This window comes from Pholis gunnellus, assembly GCF_910591455.1.
Source record: "Pholis gunnellus genome assembly, chromosome: 6".
Classification (NCBI taxonomy): domain Eukaryota; kingdom Metazoa; phylum Chordata; class Actinopteri; order Perciformes; family Pholidae; genus Pholis; species Pholis gunnellus.
The window spans coordinates 4,485,526-4,512,510 of record NC_136532.1 but is presented as its reverse complement, the minus strand read 5'-3'; the positions used below and the strand labels follow the sequence as shown (position 1 = coordinate 4,512,510).

At 43.0% G+C, this 26,985-nt stretch overlaps 1 protein-coding gene across 1 annotated transcript; it reads right to left on the bottom strand.

Moving 5' to 3' along the window:
* Nucleotides 1–47: 47 nt before the first annotated feature.
* On the bottom strand, nt 48–26,985 carry mamdc2a (MAM domain containing 2a; the record flags this gene model as incomplete). Its single annotated transcript, XM_079161768.1, has 14 exons — nt 48–161; nt 332–416; nt 2,674–2,927; nt 3,213–3,359; nt 3,724–3,820; nt 4,611–4,876; nt 5,514–5,660; nt 6,313–6,406; nt 9,139–9,395; nt 12,121–12,258; nt 12,388–12,472; nt 16,102–16,352; nt 26,361–26,486; nt 26,958–26,985. The coding sequence occupies 14 exons, from the start codon at nt 26,983–26,985 to the stop codon at nt 100–102; spliced, it is 2,037 nt and encodes a 678-aa protein (XP_079017894.1). The 3' UTR covers nt 48–99.

The following is a 26,985-nucleotide window of genomic DNA, read 5'->3' as shown; positions in this document are numbered from 1 at the left end:
CATTGCTCTACAATTTTGTAAATTGTCTCGGCGGGTTGTTCACATTTGTCGTTCCGAAGAATCGACGAAACGTTTGTACAGAAAGACGTCTTGCCGGTCTCACTTCTCCACCTCGTTGATATACTCAGAGAAGCCGGAGTACGGAGTGTCGTCGCCGGGATCTGAGGAGGACGAGACGTGACAGATGTTATGCTTCCACTCGTGAAATAAAACTTACATTACTGCTCAAACGCTGGCTTTGTGCGGACATCTCTTGTGTACTGTAGTAATGTGTCTGCATCGCTGTTCAGAGGGAAACCAGTTGGATCTTTGCACCCCGTCTCATACTAACCTTCACACGGTCCCCTTTTGAAACGGATGTCATCAACGGCGATATCACTCCGGAGTGTCGGGCCCCGGATGGCTTCAAATATAATCTGCAGGAAACACAAAACAGTGTTTCTGTCAACCTAGTTGTACTAGGTTTACACTTCAATGTGTTCATAAAACACGTGTACTTAAATTAAATTAGAATGTTATGACTTGAATACATTAGGAGCACTGCTGGGAAGCTACAGAAGGATACAAAACTAAAACTACAAAAAGAATGGACACGCCCCTTAACTTGGACATTTCTCATTGTTATTATTATTCAGTACAAAGACTTAAAGACAGGCCCGGTGTGAGGACTGACCATCGGGCACATAGATGTATCCAACGAGCTACACATTGATATTTAATTACACGGGTTGATTGGACGATTCATTATTGATGTTGGATCTCATCAATAGACTGAAGTGAAGTTGTTCAGACACCATAATGCCCAGCCGCGTATAAAAATGATTTCGCAAGAAGCGTGACCACGATGTACAACTCGGCCCCCCTGAAACCCGGGTTCTAAAGGAGAACCGGTTCTAAATGAGTAAAAACACGGAGTATTGATGCGGTCCGGAGTTAACAGCTCTGGTTTTGACACTTTAGAAGTTACGGAGGGAGATCTCCTTTGTGCTTTACTCCGACACACACACAGCGACTCTGGCTGAGGACAGCGTGAGACTCACATCACGGCAGAGAGAAGACAACATTTGACCTCAGTAGATGCTGAGAACTCGGGTTGTCACAAATGCAGTAAAACCCTCACAAGTGAGAGAGGGAACACCAGCAGCTTATCACAGCATGTGACCAACAAGCAGAACATCAATCTACATCAATTCTACTGTTTGTGGAGCAGCCGTCCATCCTCCTCCATCCTCCTCCATCCTCGTCCATCCTCCTCCATCCTCGTCCACAAGCTGACTTTTATAATGAGAACAGGCTAATAAATGAAAGCCAATCACTTAGCTCATTGCTTAGCTGCTAATGTATTTTAAAGAACGACTAATAAAGAATTCTTGATTCTTTTCTTAATTAATTGTCTTTTTTTCTCACAATATAATCAAAAAGAACCGATAAGCGGTATCGATAAGAGTACGAGCATCGATGACATCCTAACGATACCCATCCCTAGCCGGCTTGTTGTACGGTGCAGCTTGCATTATTTAAATCCATTTGAAGACGAGTGGAGACGAGGAAAGCATTCGTTGCTGTCTCCTCACTGTCTTTGGGTACATCCCAAGTCTCTTAATGTCATCCCTGTTTCCCTCACTCGCGTCCTTTCCTTGCGTCTTAGTCCCTCCCTACAGGGATGCATGGAGAGACGCAAGGAAACCATGCGAGGAGAGAGGAAACGAGGAAATATATTTAAGATACACGAGACGTCCTTTCCTCAGTTGCATCACGTGAAGCGTTTCTGATGACGAGGATCAGCTGTCAGTCGGCTTTAACAGCTGGAGAGACTTTTGATACGTGTGTGTCTGTTCACATGATCACTGTACTTAATAATAGTAATAAAGACACACAGTGATCATGACTGTAGAGGTGTTGTCTCTCTGTAGCCTGTTACCTCTTTAACAAACTGTGTCCTGTTGATGAGCGCAGGACCGATTTCTACTGGTGGAATGCGTTCATCTTATTTATGAATTATTTGCGTCGGTACGTTTTGAAATCGTGACGTCATTATTAAATAACCCAGAACATGGTTATTGTTTCTCTTAAATGATAAAACTCATCAAACACTCTGAATGATCAGCCTCACGTGACTGAATGAAATGATGATACATGATGTAAAAAGATCTCTCTGACTTTAATTGTTTCATAATAAAAGTTATTGAGGGAAATATCAGATTATGAAAAGACAAATCTTTCTAATAAATGAAGAAAGTTGTTTGTGGCTCTTTTGTTGTTCAGACTACAATGAACATCTATTTAAACCAGACGGTGAATCAGAAAACTAATCAAATATAAACTAGAGTTTAACAACAAGGGGGCGTGTTGGCCGTTAAAACCCTTCCTGGAAGTCTGTTCTCATGCGTCCTCGCTCATGGCTCCTCAGAGATCCCTCCTCTCTCCTCTCTCCTCTCTCCTCTCTCCTCTCTCCTCTCTCCTCGCTCCTCGCTCCTCGCTCCTCGCTCCTCTCTCCTCTCTCCTCGCTCCTCAGAGCTAAATAAGAGCTTTGGGACGGCCGTCAATATGGCGGAGCAGAACAACTTCCGGTTCAAGCGAGGATTGAGGAAATGACAATTAAGAGACTTGGGATGCACCCTTTGTCAGGGAGACGGTCTGCAACCCCCATAATGACCCCGCCCGCTGACGCACCTGGTGGCGGACGTCGCAGTGGTAGTCCACCATCGCCCTCGTCCAGCTGACACTGTGCTCACCGCCCCGTCGCCACAGCAACGAGTCCCGCCCTCCGCGGCGCAGGAGCACTCTCAGTATGCCGGTGCCGGTGCCGTACATGTGGTGGTAGAAGACCAGGCACTGAGGGGACGAGGAGCCCCGCAGGTCAGAGGTCAGCAGTCGGGCCTTGTGACCCGGACGCATGAGCGACGCCTCGATGTACATGAAGTAGCCTGGAGGAGGTGAAGGACACGTTATGGGATGCTATGGGACTTCACTGGTCTCAGTGGAGGCTGTAAAAATAAAAACGCTCAAAGAACAACAGGAGACTGTAAATGAGAACACAGCACGCAACATAATCTAACACACAACTACTCCAATATTTAGACATCTTACAATAATTATAGGAGAGTGGGATGATGCACTCACATCACACACAGGGTTCCATCCAATCATCACGGGGGGGGGTTATGACCACTGAATGAATGAACAGAGCAATGCATGAGGAAATGACTCACCCACCCCAGTGGTGTGGTCTCCTCGGGGTCCTGTATAGGAGGTGGGGGTGTTTCCTCGGACTCGCAGCCAGTCAGCTTGGTCTTCTCTCTTATCCTGGGTGTAGCCGCAGACTCCGCCTTCAAAGTCACACTGACCCGGGAGGGAGCCTGAGGAGTGAAAGAGGCACCCCAAAAAAAATTAGTGTGTGAGGTGAGCGAGGACGCTCGAGGATGGATTTATTTATGAAGTGGCTCGGCTCTTAGCTCCTCTCCTGCTCTCTTCCTTATTCCTCCCCTCCCCTCTGTTGCTCTCCTCTCCTATACACTTTCCTGTCGTTGCCTCATCTCTTCTTTCTCCTCATCAGCTCTTTGGTACAACCCATACTACTGACAATGTTTCTGGCAGTAGATGTTCCTGTTTTGCAGTGAACTGATGTAAGAAATGAATTTAACTGTTCTCGAACTTTAAAGAGGCTCCTGGCTTATGTCGGACATCAACAGTTGTCATTGTACGTCCTTGTGAGTCTTTTACCTGCTGTCATTTGACAGTCACCCAGGCTCACAGTGATGTCATCGATGGCAGCCAGGCCACAGTCCCAGAGGTTCTTACATATGCTGACAAACACTACCTGGGAAACAGCGAAAAAGACTGAATACTGCTATTCAACCATTTACACTATTATTACTTTTGTCCATCCATTCATCCATCCATCCATCCATCCATCCATCCATCTGTCCGTCCATCCATCCATCCATCCATCCATCCATCTGTCCGTCCATCCATCCATCCATCCATCCATCCATCTGTCCATCCATCCATCCATCTGTCATACATCCATCCATCCATCTGTCCATCCATCCATCCAAATGAATCCATCCATCCATCCATCTGTCATCCATCCATCCATCTATCTGTCCATCCATCCATCCATTCATCCATCCATCCATCCATCCATTCATCCATCCATCCATCCATCCATCCATCCATCTCCATCCATCCATCAAAATGAATCTAGTAATCCATCCATCCATCCATTAATATCCATCCATCTAGGGCTGCAACTAACGATTATTTTAATAATCGATTAATCTGTCGATTATATGTTCGATTAATCGATGAATCGGATAAAAAAACAAAAAAGCATTAATTTCCAACCCTTTATTCAAAAACAGAACTGAATCCAGCCAACCATCCATCCATATTCATTGATCCATCCATCCATCCACCCATTAATATCATCCATCCGTATTCATCCGTCCATCCATTCATCCATCTATAACTATTCATTTATCCATCAATCCTTCCCTATTCATCCATCCATCCTTCCATACTCATCCATTTATTCATATCCAAATCAATCCATCCATCTATCGATCCATCCATCCATCCATATCCATCACCCATCTAATGCTTCACACCTTGGAGAGCATTGGCTTCATGTAGGTGATCTCCACCTCAGTCCATACAGCTCTGGAAGTGTCAGTCAAGCTCCACACCTTCTCCTGGGCCACATTGTTCTCGTCATAAATGTAGAGAAACAGAGCATTGTCTACTTTCCTAAAGCCATGCAGCAGGTAGTAGAACCTCAGGCAGTATTTGTGGTTCCCTGGTAACAATGGACCATGAAGCCGACCCACATAGCCGGGCTGCGAAGTGAAACGAGTGTTTGCCAGGAGGAAACAGCCTAAGAGAGATGAGAGAAAGATCCTCATTAACAACAAAGGTGGTCGTGTTAGTTTGACAACGTGCAAAGTAAAACAACCTGTCCATCATGAGGCAGAAAGTGAGGAAACCAATTGTCTTGCCTAGCGGGCAACCCCAGGGTATTAAAAGGGAAGTCAGTGGCAAAATGTCTTTAACTTGCTTTCTTTTTGATGGCCAACAGGAGGCGACTCCTCTGGTTGTATAGAAGTCTATGAGAAAATGACTCTACTTCTCACTTGATTTATTACCTCAGTAAACATTGTAAACATGAGTTTATGGTCTCAATCTCTAGTTTCAAGTCTTCTTCAATACAGCATGATGTTCATTTAGTAAATGATGGTCCATTTAGAGTCAAACAGACCATAAAGCAGGGTATGCTTTAGGGCGGGGCTAAATTGTCATTGACAGGTCTCTACCACAGCGTTGTCCTGTCGGGGAGTTTTTGTTTTACATCAATGTGTTTTCTAGGGATGTCCTTGACCAAAGAAATGCTAAGTCAACCAACACTCATTTGAGCTTGTCGACGATTAAGTCGGGGACTTCACTCTTGTTTTTCAGAGATTTGCTCATTTGTTTCTTGGGAATAAGTCATTCAGCAGGTGTGCAGTGTGACTCACCTGTTCCTGTGGTATGGTCTCCTATCCTGTAGGCATTAGGCTTCACTGAAACTCTGCTCCACACCTTACTCTCTGTCCTCTCCTGATAGTACAGACACAGCCCGTTCTCAAAGTCACAGTTGGCTATGGAGGGGTCAAAGGTCGGCTCTGGGACACAAAACGCAATATCTTTAATAAAGAAAGTGTGCATGGGTGTGATGGTATAACACCGTAGAAAAAGACATAAACATGTACATGGACATTCATTATAGTGTCTCCGGTCACTGCTGTATTTGAAAAATGATTTTTCAGTTTGATGATTGGTGATTAATGACCATCGTGAGTGTGAAGGATGCTCATCCCCCTTCTAATCAACCATCTTCGTTTATCAAACAGAACATAGAGTGCCTACAATCAAAGCGTTTGAGTCAAATGATCTGCATTGAACCTGAAGTCTGTGCGTTAATATGAAAACATTTCGGCCACGTCCACACTACTCCGTTTCCATTTGAAAACTCATGTTTTGCTACGTTTACACTGAGCGTCCAGCAATGGCTAAAAACCACCACCAAAACATTTTTTGTGCAAGTGGGAAGGTTTTTTTTTAATTCTTCCTTTTCCATACAGCTATTCTAATGTGATACTTCAAAATGTGCATCAAATTAAGTTAAAGAAATTGCCTCAATGGAAACACTGCTCATGCCTCTTTCCTTTACCCCCCCCCTCTCCCTTCTTTCATCTCATGTTTTCGTCCCGGGGGTCTCGGTTGGCATGCGGAACAGTCTGTGATTGTGGTCAACCTTTACCCCCCTAAAATCACCTGTGTCAGTGTGGCAGAATTCAGGAGAAAAGGAGATGTCATCTATGGCCACGTATCCACCTCTGGCACTGTTGAAGGCCACCTCAAACACCACCTGGTAACACACACACAGACATAAACAGTAACCATTAACAGATGGGCAACGAGCAATGTATGACTTAGGCTCTAATTCATGCATCTACCCGTCTAAGTCTTAGACTCATTAATCCCGAGAACATGCGGCGTGAATTCTTACAAAGACATGGTGTGTGAGCATGACAAATACTGATAGATGAGACAGCTGTAGAACCCAGACAGTGACATCAGTGTAGAGTTAAATTCAGAAACATGGGTTAGTCAGCGGAGTGCTGCTTGATGGAAAATCTCTGTACTACTCTTGGCTCGATTGGACTGGGGAACTGACCCAGTTAGTAATGGTATGCAAGCTTCTTTCCACAGCCACAGCAGCAGGCTGTGGGAGGCATTCTGGCTGAAAGCACAGGGAACGGAAACCGTGGAGTCAAAGAGAATACCCATTTGACAGTGCAGTGGAAAGCCACAGAGAGCTTCCATCCACTCAGCTGCACACACAAGAATGAGAAAGTGGAGTATGGTATTAGTTTTTCTTTCGTAATATTCAGAAAAATTTCCATTTCCAATTTCTGCAGTGTAAGAAAGACACAATAGGCTCACAGCAATATCTGCCTATACAGCAGTGGACATGTCTGAAAAACACACTGGACTAATAAACACTTGAAATAGGTTTGCAGCAACTATCTCTCACAAACCTACTTAGCAGAAACACACTTCTGAAAGCTGAGAGTAAATATGGCGTAAAACATATACCAAATATGTAGATAATAAAATCAGATCTCCATACCGGATCGGTCGAGGCTGTGTTTACAAACTAGATGGAAATAGATGATCTGCAGTGGCGGCCCCTAAGGGAGCAGCCGAAAGAAGAACCACAATGAAAGAACAAGTCGAAGCGCCTTGGTCACAGCGCGGGTCACATTATTGCTAGTTCCTGGGATTGATTCCAGCCTTTATTTGCTGCACCCATCTCCACTCTGTCATAAAAAGGCATAATTGCACCCCCCTAAAAATCTTCTCTGCCACCCTGTGGAATAGGATTAAGGGTTAGGTGCATGACCCCCAGCATCGCTGGCTGGTTCTAGCGGCGCATAACCAGACGTATAACCAGACGTATAACCAGACACATAACTAGAGCTTGTGCGGGAAGTGGAGCTGGGCTGGTCTCTCCTTTTCAGAAGTTGCCCAGGGTGAGAGGCAAAGGGTGGGTGTGGGATAACAAGAGGGTTGTCTACAAGTTGCTGAAACAAAGGCTCTGAAAGCTGGCTGTGCCTCTGCACCGAACAGCAGTTTGGAGGATCCAGCCTTCTTGTAGTCTCTGGGCACGGTCCTGAAAAGGATACTGCTTACAGACTCTATAGTTTGGCTGGATGACTTCAACGCTTACGTCTCACATGAGCAACGACCGAGAAACCTGGAGGGTTTGATTGGGAGGATTGGCCTGTCCAATCTAAACCCGACTGGTGCTATGTTATTGCACTTCCTATGCTCAAACATGTGTGCATGGATGGATCATAACACACATGTTTGAGCGTAGGGGGATTCACTAGTGTACTTGTTACCACAACACCAAAGAACAAAGATGGACTTTGTGGTCAAATTATCAGATGTGCGGGCATCTCTCTGAGAGGAGCAGAGCTGTCAAATGATCAGCACCTGGTGGCGAGTTGGATCATATGGCAGGGTGAACTGGGAACCCAAAGGTGTACTGGGAACATCTCGCCAAGGTCTTGAACTCTCTCATGCATTCCGGGGGAGGGTTGGCCATGTTCAAATATTCGGCTAGTAGGAGTTGTGGTCAGAAGGTTGTTGGTGACTGTTGTGAGGGCAAACTAAAAACCAAAGAAGGCCGTCAAGCTGAATCAACACTGGACTGTGCGGGGCCACAGAAAAAAAGAATCAGTAGCGATTCCCAACAGTGGAGTTTTTCAGCTGCTGCAGTCTGACAAACTCCTCCACAGTCAAAAGGCCAACACAGAAAGGCTGAGCATGAGCTTTTCTCCGCAGGCCATAAGGATCATCTTTGTGGAGGCTGCCAGGGGTCAAAGATCTCTGCTGACTACTGCAAAATTGGTCAAAATCTGTGCAGCAGAGGCTGAGATATCCTGGATGTGAGAAGTCCTTATGGGTCAAGCTCAAACAACACCAACATGGATCCTACATTTCCCACAATGCAACTTGAGAAAAGACGTCTACAACCGGATTGGTTCACAAGTAGCCAGTTTACAAGCTAATTTGAAACCAATATAAAGCAAATGCATTGTCAGGCGATTGCCGTTGGGTTCCCAGATGGCGTTTCCGCCAATGTGTTCTGCCTCTTTGCTCTCCACATGGACCGCTAATCTGCATTCAACTACATTCCTGTTTCCTACTACTTGGAAAACAAACGGAAAGCAGAAAGCTTCAGCTACCAAAATGTTGTCCCGTTGCCATCAGACTCTGCATATGAATGCAGCATCTGTTTATAGAGTACAGAAGTCATTATACTTTATATGCATTGGTTAGACCATTTCACAACAGACATTTTGACCTGAAAAACACAGGTACCAGTGATGTTACCGTGTTTCCAGATCTCAGCTATTAACCTGGTCAGTACAACGTCTTCCTAACTGACAGAAATGATCCAACAAGCTACAAAAATAAGACCCGATTTCTACTAAGCTGGTATTTACCTTTAAAGAAAACCCATTCATCCATTTTCCACAAATCATAGGTCTACTGACTATAATTGTGAATGCTAGCTCCAGTACTGACCTCCAGTGGGTGTGGGGCCTTGATATCAACGCTGACTTGAGTCCAGCCACTGGTAGCATACACCCCTGGCCTCCAGATCTCCTCATAGTGGCCCAGCTGGTCTCTGGTGAAAACTGAAAAGATGTTTCCCCTCTCCTGGTCTCTGTTGTAGTAGACGGACAGGCAGCCGGCTATGGGAACCGTGGTCATGGGTGAGGTCAGCTTGGCTACTTCCTGGAAGTGCTTGGCGTACACAGAGTCCACATACATGTAGTGGCCTGGAGCAGTGGAAGATATAGATGAGCAGAACGTTATGAGCTGATACAGTCACATTTATAGGATGTGTGTGGTTTTACAAATAACATATTAAGGAATGGATTGTTACTCTGACTCATGTTTAGTGTGTCATACACACCCCCATCAGTGTTTGGAGATTAAACAGATGTTTTGCATTAACTATGTCGTTGTTTTTAAAGACATAAAGCAGAGATGGATAACCACAAGGTCAAAACCTGCAGGTCTTCATCCTAACCAAACAATAGAGCAGTTCATTTCATTGGCCAGCACGCCTTCCTGATTACAGATTCTGTCTCCAGGACCATAAATCCATGTTAACAGAGCCTTTATATGCAGCTGGATCCTGGATGTTTCAAACTGGTAGACCATGAACTGTTTGAATATTTTGTTATCCACGTAGATTTTGTTGTGATTTGGAGTTTTTTAATAGGATTTTGCCTCATTTAAGTTTAACATTATTTAAATGCAGCACAAAGTGCATCTGCAACTGGCCTCATCAACCCCCACTGACACGGACCCTTACCCCCTCCCATAGACACTACACGTTACAGTAATGCCTTCACATCTGTCTATCAGCACACCTCTGAGACTATCTCACTGTAGAGTGCATCATCTTTTTATACTTCGTACTGTGAGACCTTCGCCCATTCCTTGGAAAGTTTTACAGATTTCTGCACTAAACTACCACTTCTGAAAACTGCACAGCTCTTTCATTTGAATTCACATAATGTACATATTTTTCATAGGATATTTTGTCAATGAAAACCTGCTTGGGAATAAACCTGATTCTGAAGTGATTTACAGAGTAATGAAGTTAACAAAGGAAGAGGAACACAACGGTAATTCAATCCACTTAAGTTTGATAAGAAATTAAAATGAGGCATATTACGGAGAAGTCAACACAAGTCAAATATTACAAAAAAACATCCACAGTTCCAGAAACATATTTCTTAGCTTAGCTTTGGCCATGATGCAAACCTGCTTCACTGCACCAACTAGGTGAATGATGTTGATGAGCGCCACCTTTTCATGTTTCGTGACATTTGATCGTCAGCACAGCTGATGAAACCAAAGAATACGCTTGATTAAAATGTAGGTCAGTGGTTCCCAAACAGTGGAACTACAGGGGGGCGTGGCTTCATCACCAACCCACACACACACAAACACACAGACACCCACACACACACACACACACACAGGCACACACAAACACACAGACACACACACCGGTAAAACAATCTCAAATAAAATTATAACAAATCCAATTGCAAACAAGTTGTAAAGATAGGGCTCTATATCATATGGTTGCACCTAAGAAATAAAAATAAAATAAAAATAAATCAAGCGGAACCGACGTGACATGCACTGTGTTCCAACCACGCCCCCAGAGCGGCTCATGTTACAGACCGACTAAAGTTAATTTCACTTGAAAATATATTCAACACTGTAATGAATATGTCTCAAAGCACTACTACAAAGCAATCTAAAGTCCAATCTTTTTGGAAATTGATTTTAATATTGCTATTTTTTTTCAGTAAGACAAACTGAACAATAAACTGTGAAGTGGAAAAGTGAAGTGCAATGTACTTATTTTAGAAAGAAAAACAAATATTTTATAGAGTTTATATATTATAAATAATGCAATTAATTAAAAACAAAGAAGGTACGACCCATCTGGGGTGGGTGGGGTCGGGTGCATCAAAGGGGGGCTTGACAGAAAAAGTTTGGGAACCACTGACGTTGGTGGTGTTACACTGTCAGGTGTTATAATGAAGATTGTTCACGAGGACTTTTTGAGTTGTTGATAAATATGTTTGCGAGGGAATCTCTTCATTAGCTCCTTCAGAAATCAAGCCATGCAGGTAAACTGTTATGATGCAGCAACACGCCCAAAGCATCGCTGGATGGAACGGTTCCTTGACTTCCTCATATCATGAGCAGAATGAACACTGTGGTTGCCCGGTCTGTCAGATGCAGCACTCAGATCTCAGTACTGTCCAGCATACTGCACAATAATAACCATTTAGGAGCTGCAGACATAAACAGCTAACCACACCGGTGACAAAAGGAAGCTGTATATTTAGCCATATTTTGGCAGAAATATGGCTGCGTGTACATATACACGCAGCCATACCAACTGTGCCAGTGCAATAAACCTGCTCATGCACAGTTCTTGACATGCATGAATGTGCCATGTATACGTTTGTGTGTGTGTGTGTGTGTACAACTCGCACAGCCATCTTTGTGAGGACCATTTGGAGTTTTAGACCTTCAGAGAGGATATTTTTGGACAGTGCGGGCATTTGGGCGGTCAAAGGCCCGTTTGAGAATTCAGACTTGGTTTTGGATTAGAATTAGTTTTAGGTAAGGAAAAGGGTTGGGGTCAGTTGCGTTGGTTAAGGTTAGGGTAAGGGGCTAGGGAATGCATTGTGTCAATGAGTGTCAAAGTACAAGGTTGTATGTGTGTGCAATCTTGTACTTGCTACATAGTGAGGACCGAAACACGTTTGTACGACATTTTTGGAAAGTGATGACATTCTGGCAGGTCCTCACCTGTTTTTAAGTTCAAGTTAGGTTCAGGGCAATGTTTGGGGTTAGGCATTTAGCTGTGATGGTTAGGGGAAGGGGCTAGGGAATGCATAATATCAGTGAGGGTCCTCACAAAGGAAGAAAAACAGGGATGTGTGTGTGTGCGTATGTATATACCTCTTTGGTTATTGTTGGTGTGGTTTACAAGCAGGTTAGACTCAGGCTCTCTGGCCACACTCCCCCCAACGTACCAGTTGACATTTGGGTTCCAGCTGTTACTGTAGCCGCACAGGTGATGCTCCTCAAAATTACACTCTGGTAACAGCAAGAGCAAAGACAACCATTATTCCTTACTCAATCTTAAATATGTTGTATGAATATATACAGTTTCACATCAGGCTCTACAGCCAAGGTGAGAAATCTCACTTGATATAACACACTGACCTATGCAGTAACCAGGAACAATGTGAATTTCAAAGATGGCCACGCTGTTACCCGAGCCATGTTCAGGTCGACCCTCCAGCAAAATCTGTGGAAGTGAAAAAGAGAACTTAGAAGTAATAATCACGTCACATCACGTACAAAATCATGTCAAGTTTCATATCACGATCATTGACATTCCTATGGAGCATCATTCGAGGCACAGGAGCTGCAATTATATATATATATACTAGTGCTGGGCAACAAATATTTAATCGCGATTAATCGCAAAAGTGCAATAACATTTGGTAACGTCACCAATGGGTGATGTTACAGTGACTGCGTCCACTTCTTATATACAGTCTATGGCATGACTTGAATCATCTCCTGTACATCAAATCTCATCCCACAGCAAATTATGTAAATGCCCACTAAGTCAGAAATGCTGATCTGCCATTGCAAGTCTAGGGAACGAGTTCTGACTAACTTACAAACCAAATGAGTTCATATCTGCCAAAAGACAGACGACCCTTCCAGTCAGTGCCTTGGAGTACACTGGCCAGTAATGCAAGTAGGCCTCCTAATCCTAAAGATATAAACGCTGGCAAACATTTAAAGGCTGACAGTTATCTTGAATTACTAAGTTTGCCATTCCATTCCTTAAAGTACCAACATGATGTAGTTCTGTTTTCCCCTCATAACTCAGCATGGCATGTGGAACAACCTTCATTACAGAGTTTGAAGTTAACACATTTTTTTCTTTCTCAGATTTCTGTAAATTCACTTGAAGAATTGTTCCCAAACAAGACTGGATGGAGGAGGAGGTAATTTAGGCAATTTAGAAAGAGGCTTAGATGACATCATTGCTTTTTTACAGTACTTGTGGGCCTTGGCCTCAAACTAACTCTGTATTTAAGGAGGGTTAGCTTTCTTTAAATTTAGATTTGCAGGCAAAACTTTATTTATATAACACAACATTTCTTTCTCCTTTCACACCACAAACCAACCACCTTCCTGGAACTTTGCCTGTGCTCAAACGAACACGAGTGACATGTGCTATATACTGTATACCCTCAACAAAAGGTGAACCCATCTTTGTCATGTTTTTTTGATAATATACACAGTAGCAAAATCAATGTTCAATCTAACTAATAAAATAAAAACTATAACTACACATAAATTGTACACAAACATATGACATAAATCAGACACAGAGCAGTTTTAAACACCACTTTCCAAGAACTTCAGCACTAAGTAGTTCTCTACGGACGACTACCACAAACTCCTGCAGAAGATTGCAGTCTTGGAAACAAAAATCCACCGACTAGAAGTAAACGTGGACTGTGTGGGAATGATACCACTTTACCATGGACAAAAAAATTGGACAAACGCAAGCGAAGACACAGCTAACTAGCACCACCAGGCCTCCCAACAAACAGGAGGAGAGAGCAGATAATGAATCTTCAAATGGTAGTCCTCCCTGGAACTCTCTCGGTGCAAAGCCGAAGAGGAAATCATACCTTCAGGATGTGGGAGGACGACTAATAGGCAGAGCCCAGCTCCCTGAGATTTGTGATGTGACTGGCTGGCCGGCACTACCACACAGGCAGGACTCCTCCTCAACCCCGCACTCAGTCAAACAAAGCCAAGGACAGCTGAGAAAAGCAAAACCAGCAAAAAAACTCCACAACAACCAAGCCTACAACTTCAAAACAGATTTGCTCCATTGTTGCAGGATCCTAAATCTCCATCTGATGACCTGGATAAGCAGCTATCTTCTCAAAGTAAATGTGAGAGTAAAAGGCCGCAGGGAACGCTAATGACTGGGCCTGAGACTCTGATTGTTGGTGACTATGCTGTAAAAGATGTCAGAACGATGTGCAGCAAGAAATCCAAAATACTCTGCTTTCCGAGAGATATGGTCTCTAAGATGAGAGACAAAATCCTGGACATCGTGGCTGACCATCCCACGGTGAAAAACATCATCGTGCAGACAGGAAGCTGTGATATTGTGAAACAACAGTCTGAAGTTCTGAAGCAAAACGTTATTGATCTGTTAACCACAGTCAGCTCTGTCAAGGCTGAGGTGTTTATCAGTGGCCCTCTTCCACCAGTCAGAGGAGGAGATGAAGGATTCAGCAGGCTGTTTGCACTGAACAACTGACCATTCAGTACATTTTATCAACAAGTTCTACCTTTTCTGGGAGCGCAGACATCTTTTTAAGGCACATGGAGTTTGCCTGAACAAGTCAGGGGTAAAACTGTTTACCTCTAACTTATTATTCTTCCTGCGTCATCCGTCTGCTCCCACTGCCAAGGACAAGAGACAAGAGGAGTCTAAACAAGAGAACCACACAGCATCGCCGTGGAGACCTTACGGGAAGGACGACAGCCAAGAGGAGGAGTCTCCAACCTCACCATCAGGGACCGCCTCTGATCTCCCACTTTCTTTACTTCCCTCACCAGCACCTACTTCCACCCCTCAGACTCCATCCAGGTCCCCCTCCTCTCTACTCACACTCTCCCCATCCTCCCCCCACCTGGAGTTCACTGACCACATGAAAGAGCTGGTCATTGCTGGAACCAAACTCACTCCTTGCCAGACTCCTCGACGTACAGCCACACCCCCGCCACTGGCTCCAAGTCCTCAGCCAGTTTTGACACAATTGGCGAAGCGCCCTGCCCGTCCCCCACCTCCACCACGGCTCCACATCCATCCTCTGTCTCCCCTACCTGATAAAGGCAATACTTGATATCTTCTGGGTCCAGGCTACAAAGCTAATGACACCAAGGATTCTCTCCAGGAAAGGTCGGGGCCCTGTGTGCAGCTAACCTTCTCAATTCCTGTCCTGATAGTTTATAGAAACAGAAAGGTGAGGCTGCGAAGAAACAAGAGTGAATCTGCAAACTTATCAAACTTAACATTCATTCCTCGTCAGCCTGTCCAAATAAATTGTGCAAATGAAGCTTTAAACACATTCAACTTAGCTTTATTAAATGTCAGGTCTCTGTCAGGAAAAACATTTTTAATCAATGATTTTATTGTTAGGATCAAACTGGACTTCTTGTTCTTAACTGAAACTTGGTTAAGAACAAGTTTCAGCTGTTCATATTGAATCAACACCTCACAACTTCAGTTTCATGAGTGAAACAAGAGCGCACAAGACAGGAGGTGGAGTTGCTATTTCATTTAATGATTCTCTTCAATGCAAGCAGATGTCCTTAGGTCATTTTACTTCTTTTGAATATGTGGCTCTGAATTCCACTCAAGCTTTATTCATAAACATTTACAGACCACCTAAATACTATATAATGCTGAGACCCTCAGCTCCTTTAAATCAAGGTTGAAGGCTTTTCTGTTTGCTGCTGCCTTTAATTGAACCAGCTTCAAGGATATTAATCAATTTCCTGCATTTCTGCATTTTACTACTGTATTTTATTTCTTACACTGCTTGTTTTTAATGTTTCAATGAATGTTCTTGATTGTTTTTAAATCTCCTTTTCTTTTGCCTCATGTTTTGATGCTTTTAATGGTTTTATGTGAAGCACTTTGAATTTCCTTGTTGTTGAAATGTGCTATACAAATAAACTTGCCTTGCCTTGTGGTAGAATTATTGACATGGCAACAGGTGCACTGATCAAAACTATATCTGATATTTAAAATTGTGATATACAATAGGGCAACACATTCAACCAAACAGTGATGACTTTGGTCATGGTCTTTACAGCCATTCCTACCTGGTAAGAGATTGTGGTGTTTGCTAGGTCCACACTAGCAATGAGCCAGCTGTCAGAGGCTTTGTTGGCAGTCCACAATCGGTAGTCAAAGTTATCCCCATCTGGTCTGAGGTGGAGCTGCAGGGAACCCTCTCCAGTGATCTGGTACACCAGCCTCACGCAGCTCCAGTCCTGCTGGTCGAGAAGTGGACTGACAAGAACCGCCTGCTCCTGGTCGTTTAAGAAGGCTGAGTCCACTGTTATCAGATGCCCTATGACAACATCACCAAAATATGTCATATTCATGTACAGGACCTGTTGTGGTTGCAGATATGATTTTTGACTTATTAATGTATCATCTGGTGGTTATTTTCTACAATATGTAAAAATAACGAAGGTGATCATATTTATATTCATATTTTGTTCAAGTCAAGGGAACTTTGCCATTGTTTTTTGTTGATCAGAAATGTTGTTATTTTAGCAGATTAAAACATATATGCCAGAAAATGTAGGATTTTGACAGGAACATGAGGGAAATGCAAAACAATTTTCAACAAAGAGGATAGAAAAAATCTGTCCTATATGAAGGCATCACTAACATAAAAGACAGATCAATAGACCTACAGTGAAATCAAATGACCGTGTAATAGTAACAAAACATTGGCATACACTTGAATCTGATTGTCAACTGTATTCAAAGAACAATATTTCGTGGTATGTAAAATAGGTTTGAAACCGAAGAGACTGCCTGGTCCACTCATATTTAAACTTGGCTCAATCAGCACCAGCTCAATCTACTTTAGCACCTATCCCTGAGGGCAACCACCACTGTGGCCAGAAGGTGTGGCTATCGACCCGGGACCTACCCTTGCGGGTAGAGTCTAAGAACTTGGCACCCAGGTTCATTGGGCCATTCGAGATCCAGAAGGTCATCAATCCTGCAGCAGTGAGGCTTAAGGTGCCCCGGACCATGCGGGTCCACCCATCATTCCACGTCTCCAAGGTGAAGCCGGTTCGAGAGTGTCCACTGGTTCCTGCTGCACAGCCTCCACCTCGATTCATCGATGGAGGTCACAAACCTCCCCAGCGTGTGCTGAAGGTTACGGTCTGATGGAGCCAACAGAATCACATCATCTGCAAAGAGCAGAGATGCAATTCTGAGGTCCCCAAACCGGACCCCCACCAAGTCCAGCCAAGCCCTACTTTCCCCTTCTGAGTCATCAATGGTTTGCCAAAACTTCCTTGAGGCCAAGCGAAAGTCCTTTTCAATTCTCTCCGTGAACTCCTCCCACACCCGCCGCAGCTACAGCCCTTCAGGCCAACCGGTACCCATCTGAGCAGTACATTTCGTTGAATTCAGTCATCCTATTTCCTCTATCACATATATTGGTTTTGAGAAGTGTCACATCCTGCAAAAGGAGTGAATTTAGATGTTTTACTTTTGGACACTTTTGGATCCACCACTTTAGAACTTGGTCACATCATGGATTGAATATAGATTATGACCTAAAAGGTTTTCTGTAAAGTCTGTAAATTTAGATACATATTTGTGTATTTTTACATTTTTACACAAATGTATGTCAAATGGAAATGTGCATACAGGGTATGAGACATATTGGCACTTGTCAAGTTGTTTGAGGTAATTGGATTGGCTGCAGCTGATTTTTATTCATTGAAGGCCTCTTGATTGTTTTTTCTCACCCTTATAGAGGAACATACTTGTCTAATCTCCACCAGCTGTGTATCTGGGGTGTGGCCTATAAAACAAATCCGTGCCTGTGTCGTATTAGTGAGACACAGGCACGCAATGTCATAAAAATGAAAGAAATGCAAATGACCACAGAGTGTTCGACACTTTTTTCCTACTTTCAGCTGATCAGGAACATAATGGCCATCTGTACTTCATGGCATATCAAAATCAGCTTCATCAGAAAGAGTCAGCTTTGACAGACAGGGGTGTCCCACTGTTGAAATGATGTATAGAAAGTAGTTATACATGTAAAATGTTATGTTATGGAAGCAAAATAGCCCAAAATCTTGCATGAAAAACAATGTTTTTTGCCTGGACTGTCACATCAAGGATGAACAAATGTTAAGGTTAAGTGTCAAATACTGTAAATAATAGATCACACAACTTTGAGGTTGTGTATTACTTGGTGCCATATTATAAACTAGAGAGAGACAATGATGTATGTTCTGAAACAGATTGGTAATGACTGGAACCTTGAAATCCATCTTCCCTTTGTGTCACAGCACAGTCTTTTTTACCCGTTCACCCAGGTCTGAGAGAGCAGAGAGGCAGTTTAGTGGATATAAACAGTGTTTTTGGAGAGCTGCTTTAAATCTGGTGGGGGGGGGGATTTGCAGTTGTATCTGAGATCCCTTATTTGGTCAAATTAAGTTCAACAAGAATCTCAGAGCAGGACAGGGCAGACACAGTCCAACATGTACTGACTTAAAGAGACATACCATTGGTTTCACATGTTTAAGCCAATTAGCTGCAAATCACATGCGCCGAGAACTATTCCGCAAAGCATGCAGCTGTGTTTTAGAAATTCTGAAGCCGTTTTGAAAGTTGCACTAGTTATGTAATCCATCACGGTACTCATTAAAGGGATAGTTTGGGTGTTTTGAAGTTGGGTTGTATGAGATACTTATCCAGAGTCAGAGTATCACCTACAGTAGATGGAAGTCAGAAGGCCCCCAGTTTGGAGAAGCAGACCGGAGCGAAGCGATGTACTGCTGTGGACGGGGGCCGCAGCGAGACGTATTGTAAGTTTCTTAAGAAATCAATACCAGTTTAAGTGTGCGCTATATTTAGAATATTTTTGTCGCTTGCCGTCAGACAGCCCTTTGTGACTGGGAGCTGAAGCCGTTGTCTATGCTCTTGTAAAAGCCACAAAACTCCATGAACACGAGAGTCGCTGGTCTATTTCGTTCTCAATGGTGTGTTGGTGTTATTGCGTGACTTCGATTAGTTCGGATTCACCAAAGTCACACAATAACACAAACTAACTAGACGGAGGCAGCGGTCGACCCGTGTTATGCAAGGTCAAATTATTCTTTTTTTTTCAATGAAGTCTGGTGGCTTTGGCGAGAGCATAGATGGATACAAGCACAGTTCCCTGGTAGAAACGGCTGTTTCATGACAAGGTAAGGCGATGAAAATATTCTAAATGTGACGTAGACTTAAAATGAAGACTTTTTTTTACATCACTTTGCCCAAACTGCCGACCGCCATCTACTGTAGGTTAAAAAACTGAGTTTAGACAAGTAAGTCATGAACCCCGTTCAATACACCCAAACTATCCCTTTAAGTCAGTGTTAAATTAATGTTATGAGCTGCCACCGACCTTTAAAATCAATATAAACTGCAACTTCGTTTTTATGCAACGGTCAACAATGTATAACTGTGACAATAATGTATGCAGACTTCATGTTAACTGGAGTACACAAATGAAATAAGATTCAATTGTTGGCTAATTGATTTCACCACTGCACTGATATGAAGAACCAGTACCAAAGGAGGAGGGGAGAAGAGGAGGTGTAGGACAGAGGAGATGAGAGGAGAAGGGAGGGGAGAGGGAGGAGAGAAGAGAAGGAGAGGGAGAAGAGAATGGGAGTAGAAGAGGAGAGGAGGAGGAGACAAAAGGGGAGGAAGGGAGATGAGAGAAAAGGAGAAGAGGAGAGGGGAGAGAATGGGCGGAGAGAGGAGGAGAAGAGCAGATGAGGAGAGAGGGAAGAGCAAAGGGTCCTGCAGAAGCTGTAAGCAATCCAGATGAGGAGGTCTGGTGGTCTCTGACAGCTCTCCCTCTCACTCCATCCGTCCCCGTCTCTCTGTTTATCCCGTCCAGCTCAGCCTGTCTCTGATGTCTCTGTTTAGATGACATAACCACCTGGGACATCCATCCCGATGTGAACCACAAAAGTCAGCCTTGGGTTCTTTTTTTCCAGTGCGACCTCCTCCGCTCCAGGCCCACAGGGTTGCCAAAGCAACCACACAGAAAAACACCGCCGTGGTCCCGTCTTCTTTTTATAAGCCTATTTATTGCCACAGCGGGTGTAGTCTGTCGGTTTTTTTTTTACCAGTAATAGCCACCGTCTCTCATCTCACCTCAGTCTGGGCGGTTTGGTGCACACCACGCTGCTGCTGCAGCTTCTGTTTGGGGCAGAGCTCTGGCTTGTTCTTCTAGTGTCACAGGGAACACGAGGGCGCACGGGCCGAGAGCTTACGGACTTTGGCTGGAGGAGAGACGGTACACACGGTTTACAGCGCCGCCACTTATCTCAACAGTGGGAACATAAACTGTGCTGACGGATTGTCATAAACAGAGGAGGCTCTGTGGCTGGACGCACACAGCGAAAGCAGCCGGTGGAAAACAAGACAAGGGGGGGGGGGGGGGGGGTAATCGGAATGTCTCGCTTGGCACGCGAAATGTGGAGGACAGGAGATCACAATACAGCACAGCGTAGCACTGCAAAGCTGTCTAGAATCAGCTCATCTTTACGTCCGTGAGAAGGTTTCGAGGCTGTTTCAGAACTCATATAATCTGAAAAATAACCTTCTTATCACTAATTCAAAGAAACTGATGACAAAGAAAACACTGTTATATAATCAGACTTTTTTTTGTACGAGACAAAGTTGTAATTCTATAAATAATCAAGATAATCTGTTCTCATCCTAATATCACGAGAATAAAGTGAAGACTGATATAATATTGAAGAAAAATGCTATAAAAGTTTTTTTTTTTGTTTTTTTAACAGTATGGGGTTAAAGTAATAAATTCATGAGAAAATGATTGAATATTTCAAGAATAACACAAAATGTTTAAGCTGACGGGAGAACCAGAACCAGGACTGAGCTGAACAGACAGCTGCTGCAGTAAAGAGGATTTCTAAAGGGAAACACTACCGCTTCTGTCCACAGGGACCGCCAAATCCAACACCAAATGAAAGTTCCTCGAAATAACTTTAAATATGGAAGATATGGAGCAAATAAGTGAGCGTTGACATCTGGTTTCACTCGGGGACATGACCCACGGTCTCCTGAGTGAAACTCCAATGTTTGCATGATTCACCCATTAACCCCCAACTTACCTCCTAACACAGACTTTGTCGCTCTATATATCACGTCCCCTGTCCTGGCTCACAATTACGTGGGTTACATACGAATTATAGTGTTATTACTTCTTTCAAAGCTATAAGTTTGAAGTGAGCAGTAACGTAAAGCTGTATTGATTGGTGGCTCGTACACACTTTCCTCTAATGTGTCCAATATGGAGGGAGCTGCACTGTTGTGGCATCAGTGCTGTTCTGTGCTGTCTGAGTGAATGAACACATTTCAAATGGCCTACACGGACTGAATTCTTTCCCAGCGCCTGATTCACCAACTTTGTAACCTCTCTGGTTTCAACTTCTGTGTCCAATATGCAACAATTTGTATAGCTTAAACTTTTGTCTCTTAACCTAAAAACGTTGACTCTAGGGGTTCTAGGGGTTAGGGCACAGGTTAGGGCACAGGTTAGGGCCGACTGTGGCAACAGGGCTACCAAGCTATATTTTGTTTTGGCATTCCAGTGTTTGACCCATCTAAAAGAGTCTCAGTGCCACCGCACTGCAACTCACTAATGACAGGCTGCGCTTGTAGTATTAAATATAACTGCACTACATTGATTTGTAAAGATTTTTTGCAAAAAGCAAAAAGCTGGTATTCGTACTGAAATGGCAAAATGGCAAAAACACCGTGCATTTTATACCTGGGCCTTCTGTGCTGTCCTACTGTGGCGTCATAATGACGGGAGCTATGGTTATTTGTTTCTAGGGGTGTAACAATACATGTATTCGTATTAAACCGTTCGGTACGAGGCTTACGAACCGAACAATACGTTTGAATAATACTAGTGCGTTTGGAAAATGCAGAAGCTTAAATTGTGGGAAATCTAATGTTTTCGGTGGACTTTGCTCACGTAACAGACAACAGGCTGTGTGACCTCTGAACCCGGAACAAAAAACAGCTGAGGCCCCGCGTGTGTTCAGGGAGGCTAAGCTAAACTAGCTTAGCGGGGGAACAACAGCAGCACACAATCTACGAACTCTCCCCAGCGTTTCATTGTTCCTACTGATTCAAACAGGGCTAAAGCAATCACCACACAATCCCCATTTCTCCAGACCATCATTCTTGCTTTGTAAAAAGAAAACAACAGCCCGAACGGATTCAACTGTCCGGACAATAACCCCTCGCATGACGGGATGCTTCGTAATTAACGGACAATGCATATAGTCCAAATCAATGTAATTAACACAATGACAAGAACAACTCACAAGAACTAGTCACATATACTCATATGACAACAAAGCAACAACTCAATCCAGCAATGCTGCAGCGCTAGAGCACGAGCCATTCATATTATTCATAAAAACAACACGATAGACAAATGAACACAGTAGAAACGCTACTTCAGATGTAAAGACGCAAAAGCAGTTCACTTACCAAAGCTGCTGTTCACTTAAAGACAAAGTCCTTTCTTTGTTAACAAAGTCAGTAACTCCTAAATCCGTTTCTCCTCCTTCAGCCATTGAGTGTTAAAAAAACAAAGCTAGGTAAAAAATAAAAAAGAATCTACACCAAGCAAAATGCAAAAAATGTCATAACTTCTCTTACATATGTTTCACCTGAACTCTCACTAAACACTAAGATCTGCTAGCTAGCTTTCTGTTTGACAAAAGTCACATTAGCTCACTGACCAATCAGAGCGCACGTTAATGCTGATGTACTTAGCAGGCTACCTGAGTACCACTGGCACGTCAAAGAACACGCCCAACATGTCAAACTAAAGATCTGATTGGTTGAAGACTATGACAATCAACAATATCGTCCCCATTCACTTAAACTGCACATGGATTCACTTGTGATTCTGCAGGCCTGGGGCCTCTCTTCTACCTAGAGACACAGAGGTGAAATCTGATTGGATAAAAGCGCTACTTAAAACAAGCTTCACTGAAGCAGAGCAACTGATGAGCACAGTAGCTGTGCAATGAGAAAATAAGATAAGGGAAAAAAAAATTATAATACATGTAGTGTATTTATGAAAAATTATTAAATTATAAAATAGCTATAACTTTGTGATTCTGTTTAGGCCAGCAGAGAAGGCTTTGCAGGCCCTGACGGCCCACCACTGTGTTACATACTGTCTCTTTAAAATAAACTTCAATTCTCACATGAAAGGTATCATTCCTGCTCGTTACATGCATAGTCTTTTCAAAATAAAATAAAATACAACTTTATAAAAGATATTCTTCCTTTGTTATTTACTTAGTTTTTAGTTTGACTTAAGCAACAAAACTACTCGGTTAGGTTTAGGAAAAGTGGTTTGGGTTAAAATAAGTATATTTGTTACATAAAATAGGTAAGCTTGTTAAGTAACTGGCTTTATTTCAGTAAGGAAACAAACAGTACAGTAAAATAAGTAGTCCTTGAATTGGTTTTAAACGGGGCACGAACAGCGATCTCTAAGCTCCCGTCCCACCCGACCTACACAGACTTTCTGTCTTTATTCAGTTCCTCTGAGGGATTAATAATGACACAGATGAGTTTACAATGGAGTTAGTCAAAAGTCCAGTGCGTCTCATACAGACCCCAAATCAGATATTATGTATTCATAAAACAGAAAAAAATGTTCAGGTTTTTTTGTAGTCATTTTTTTTTTTTTATCAGACCTCAAGTTACAAAAGGTTGAGAGCCCCTATACTGTACTCTAGTGTACAGTACCATGAGAGTAAACATGTCTCCATGAGGTAGGACACATCTTGGGTCCAGCAGTCTAACTTTGGAGTTTTATATCAGGGAAGATGGATCTTAATGTTTTTTTTCTGGAAAAACTTGATCACGTCTGAAAACACATCTGGAGGGCATCTTTAAGACCGTGTGAGGTAAATAAAGGTCTCGGCCACCATTTGACTGCAAGTTTAAGTGCACTACTTCTGTAGTGAGCGATGAAAGGAACAAAATGAGGTGAAAAGCTGGTGAGCCCAGTAGAATGAGAGCAGTGGGAGACGTGACGTGTTGGCACCGTCTCTACAGACCGGAAATCCTCAAAGAGCTGTTTTATGACATGGAAAAGCCTAGTCATGTCTTATTACCCATCGCAGTGAGACTGAAATGCACACATATACACTCACATGGTCTTTTTGGGATTAAAACACGTGTCTGGTTATCTAGCCCAGGAGTTTCCAACCCGGGGTTCAGAGCCCCCACAAGTGGTCGCCACATGAGCACGGAGTTAAAAGATAGTAATTGTTTACAGGAAAATCTGCTCCACAAAATGTTACCATTTTTCAAATTTCATTTGAATCTTTGCTTTTTTCCGTGATATCTTGCATAATGTCTGGTATCAACACTGTCAAGTAACTATAAACCCATCCATGCCAATATTAGACGGGCAGTGCAACTGACGAATTACATAGAGCAAGAAAGTGCTCTATGTGCGGTGAATGGATGGGTCAAACAAACAGACTTTCACCCAGGAGACCACTGTTTATGTCCTATGTGAAACCAAGTCAATGATGACTTATTTTACCGTAGTTTTATAACGTAACTTCCGGACTTTTCTAATGCCAGTTATGTTACAAACGCAGTTATTCTAACCCAAACCACGATCTTTTCCTCACCCTTTCCTAAGTAGTTTTGTTGCCTAAACCTAACCAAAAATCTAAGTAAACCTACGTTGGAAGATTATTTTGAAAAGACACTTTGCATGAAGCGAGCAGAAACTCAACGTTTCCTGTGAACATGGATGTTTATTTTTAAAAGACACTTTGCATGAAGCAAGCAGAAACTCAACGTTTCCTGTTAACATGAAAGTGTATTTTGAAAAGACACTTTGTGTGCAGCATGAGGAAACTGACTCGCCGTCAGAGAGGTACCTAGAGCAGGGGTCTGCAATGTTTTTCAGGACCCCCAAACTGATAGAGAGATGGAGCAGGGACCCCCGACTATATATATTGTATAAGATTGTGTTTTATATTAAACTGGGCCTATTGCCATGTATAAACATACCTTGTTCTTGTGCATTCAATACTAAGCTATTCAACTAATACACAGGTTGATATATTCATGTTGTTATTTTAAACATGTGAAGGTACAGTGAGTAGGGGGGGCCGTGCTACTGACATTTAGAAACATACCTTCAGCTGATACCAATGCCAATATCAACATTGTCTGTCAAACTATTAAAATAATGGACAGATTCATGTTTGACATTTTTTTTTTTTTTGTCTAATCAACCAAAAATGTTGACCCCCCTAGGGGTCGCGGACCCCCTGCTGAAGACCTCTGACCTAGAGCATCATAATTTGAAGCATATGGCCAATAATCAAGCTCTGTAATTGACAAGTTGAGAGAGAGAATGAGAAAATTACTCTACTTTTCTCTTGATTTATTACCTCAGTAAAACATTGTAAACATGAGTTTATGGTCTCAATCTCTAGTTTCAAGTCTTCTTCAATACAGCATGATGTTCATTTAGTAAATTATGGTCCATTTAGAGTCAAACACACCATAAAGCAGGGGATGCTTTAGAGCGGGGCTACTGTGATTGACAGGTCGCTTCTGCTACCAGAGAAGTATACGGCGTCTCTACATCACTCCTCTGCATTCCAAATATGTTAACTTCCAGTTATCAGTTGCAAAAAATACAACATGGCCACGGCCGTAATCCAAGATGGCGATGGCGAAATCGCCGAATTTGAGGCTTCAAAACATCAGTCCACGAACCAATAGGTGAAGTCGCGATGACGTCCACTTCTTCTCTACAGTCTATGGATTCAACACCTGCAGCCATCATGTAGCTACAAACGACACTGCAACAGGCTACGAGTCATTTGGGAGTCACAATGGAAGCTGGTGACATGAAGCCACAAACTGATGCCAGACACTGACGCGCTACAAAGAGCAAGGCACCTTCATTCATTATTTTATTTATTTCAATCTGACACGGTAGCGCGAGCTAACTGGGATTAGCTAGGATTCTTTCTGTGGTGGAGATTGTCAGAGCATAAAGAACAAACAATGTCATTGCTTCACTAGAATTGTAATGTTACCTTTGAAAACACTTAATAAGTACCTGACTTGCATTACTTTTACATTTTCTACATGGTTAAAGAATAGAGTCCCTATAAGGCCCTATACTTTCTCACTGTCCACCATGGCAGTGTGAGTGGCCGTGAAGCATTGCAAGCGTGTTTATTTCTGTCAATAAGCAGTGCTCGTGATGACACGGTACCTTCTTCGTTCATGCTCCAGCTGCCATACTCTGGGTCTGATGTGTAGCCACAGGTGCCCAGCTCAAAGTTGCAGGACCCGGGCAGCAGCAGCTGCTGTGCCCCGAGGAACTCGCAGAGCAGCAGCACTGTAAAGGGGGGAAAGCAGGAAATCACCATGACACTTCCCCAGCTGATTAGTTACATTAAGACAATCATTTTACTATCAACAGCCATAAAATAATACATTTTCGCAAATTTGTTTTGAGCTGCTGAAGTCGAGATTTCTGGATCAGTCTGAGGAAAAACACATTTAGAGAAAACGTCCTTTAAAGACATGTTTAGTTCAATTACAGACATTTAGAGACTCTACAGGCGAATAGAGTAAATAAATGAACTAATAAATATCTCCATGAAACTTAATACTGTCAAATATGCAAATGATGCATTATGCAATGTTAACTTTTGGTGAATTTAGGAGAAATCTACAGACGTAAATAGACAAAGTAGTAAAATAACCTCCTAAAAGTGTATTTCGGATGATTTCTTTCCACTAAACAACTAAACAACTCAAACTCTAAAGTGACCACTTCACCGGTGGTGAGATGAGGAGGATTTACCGTGGAGAGCGAGGCGGACACCGCTCAT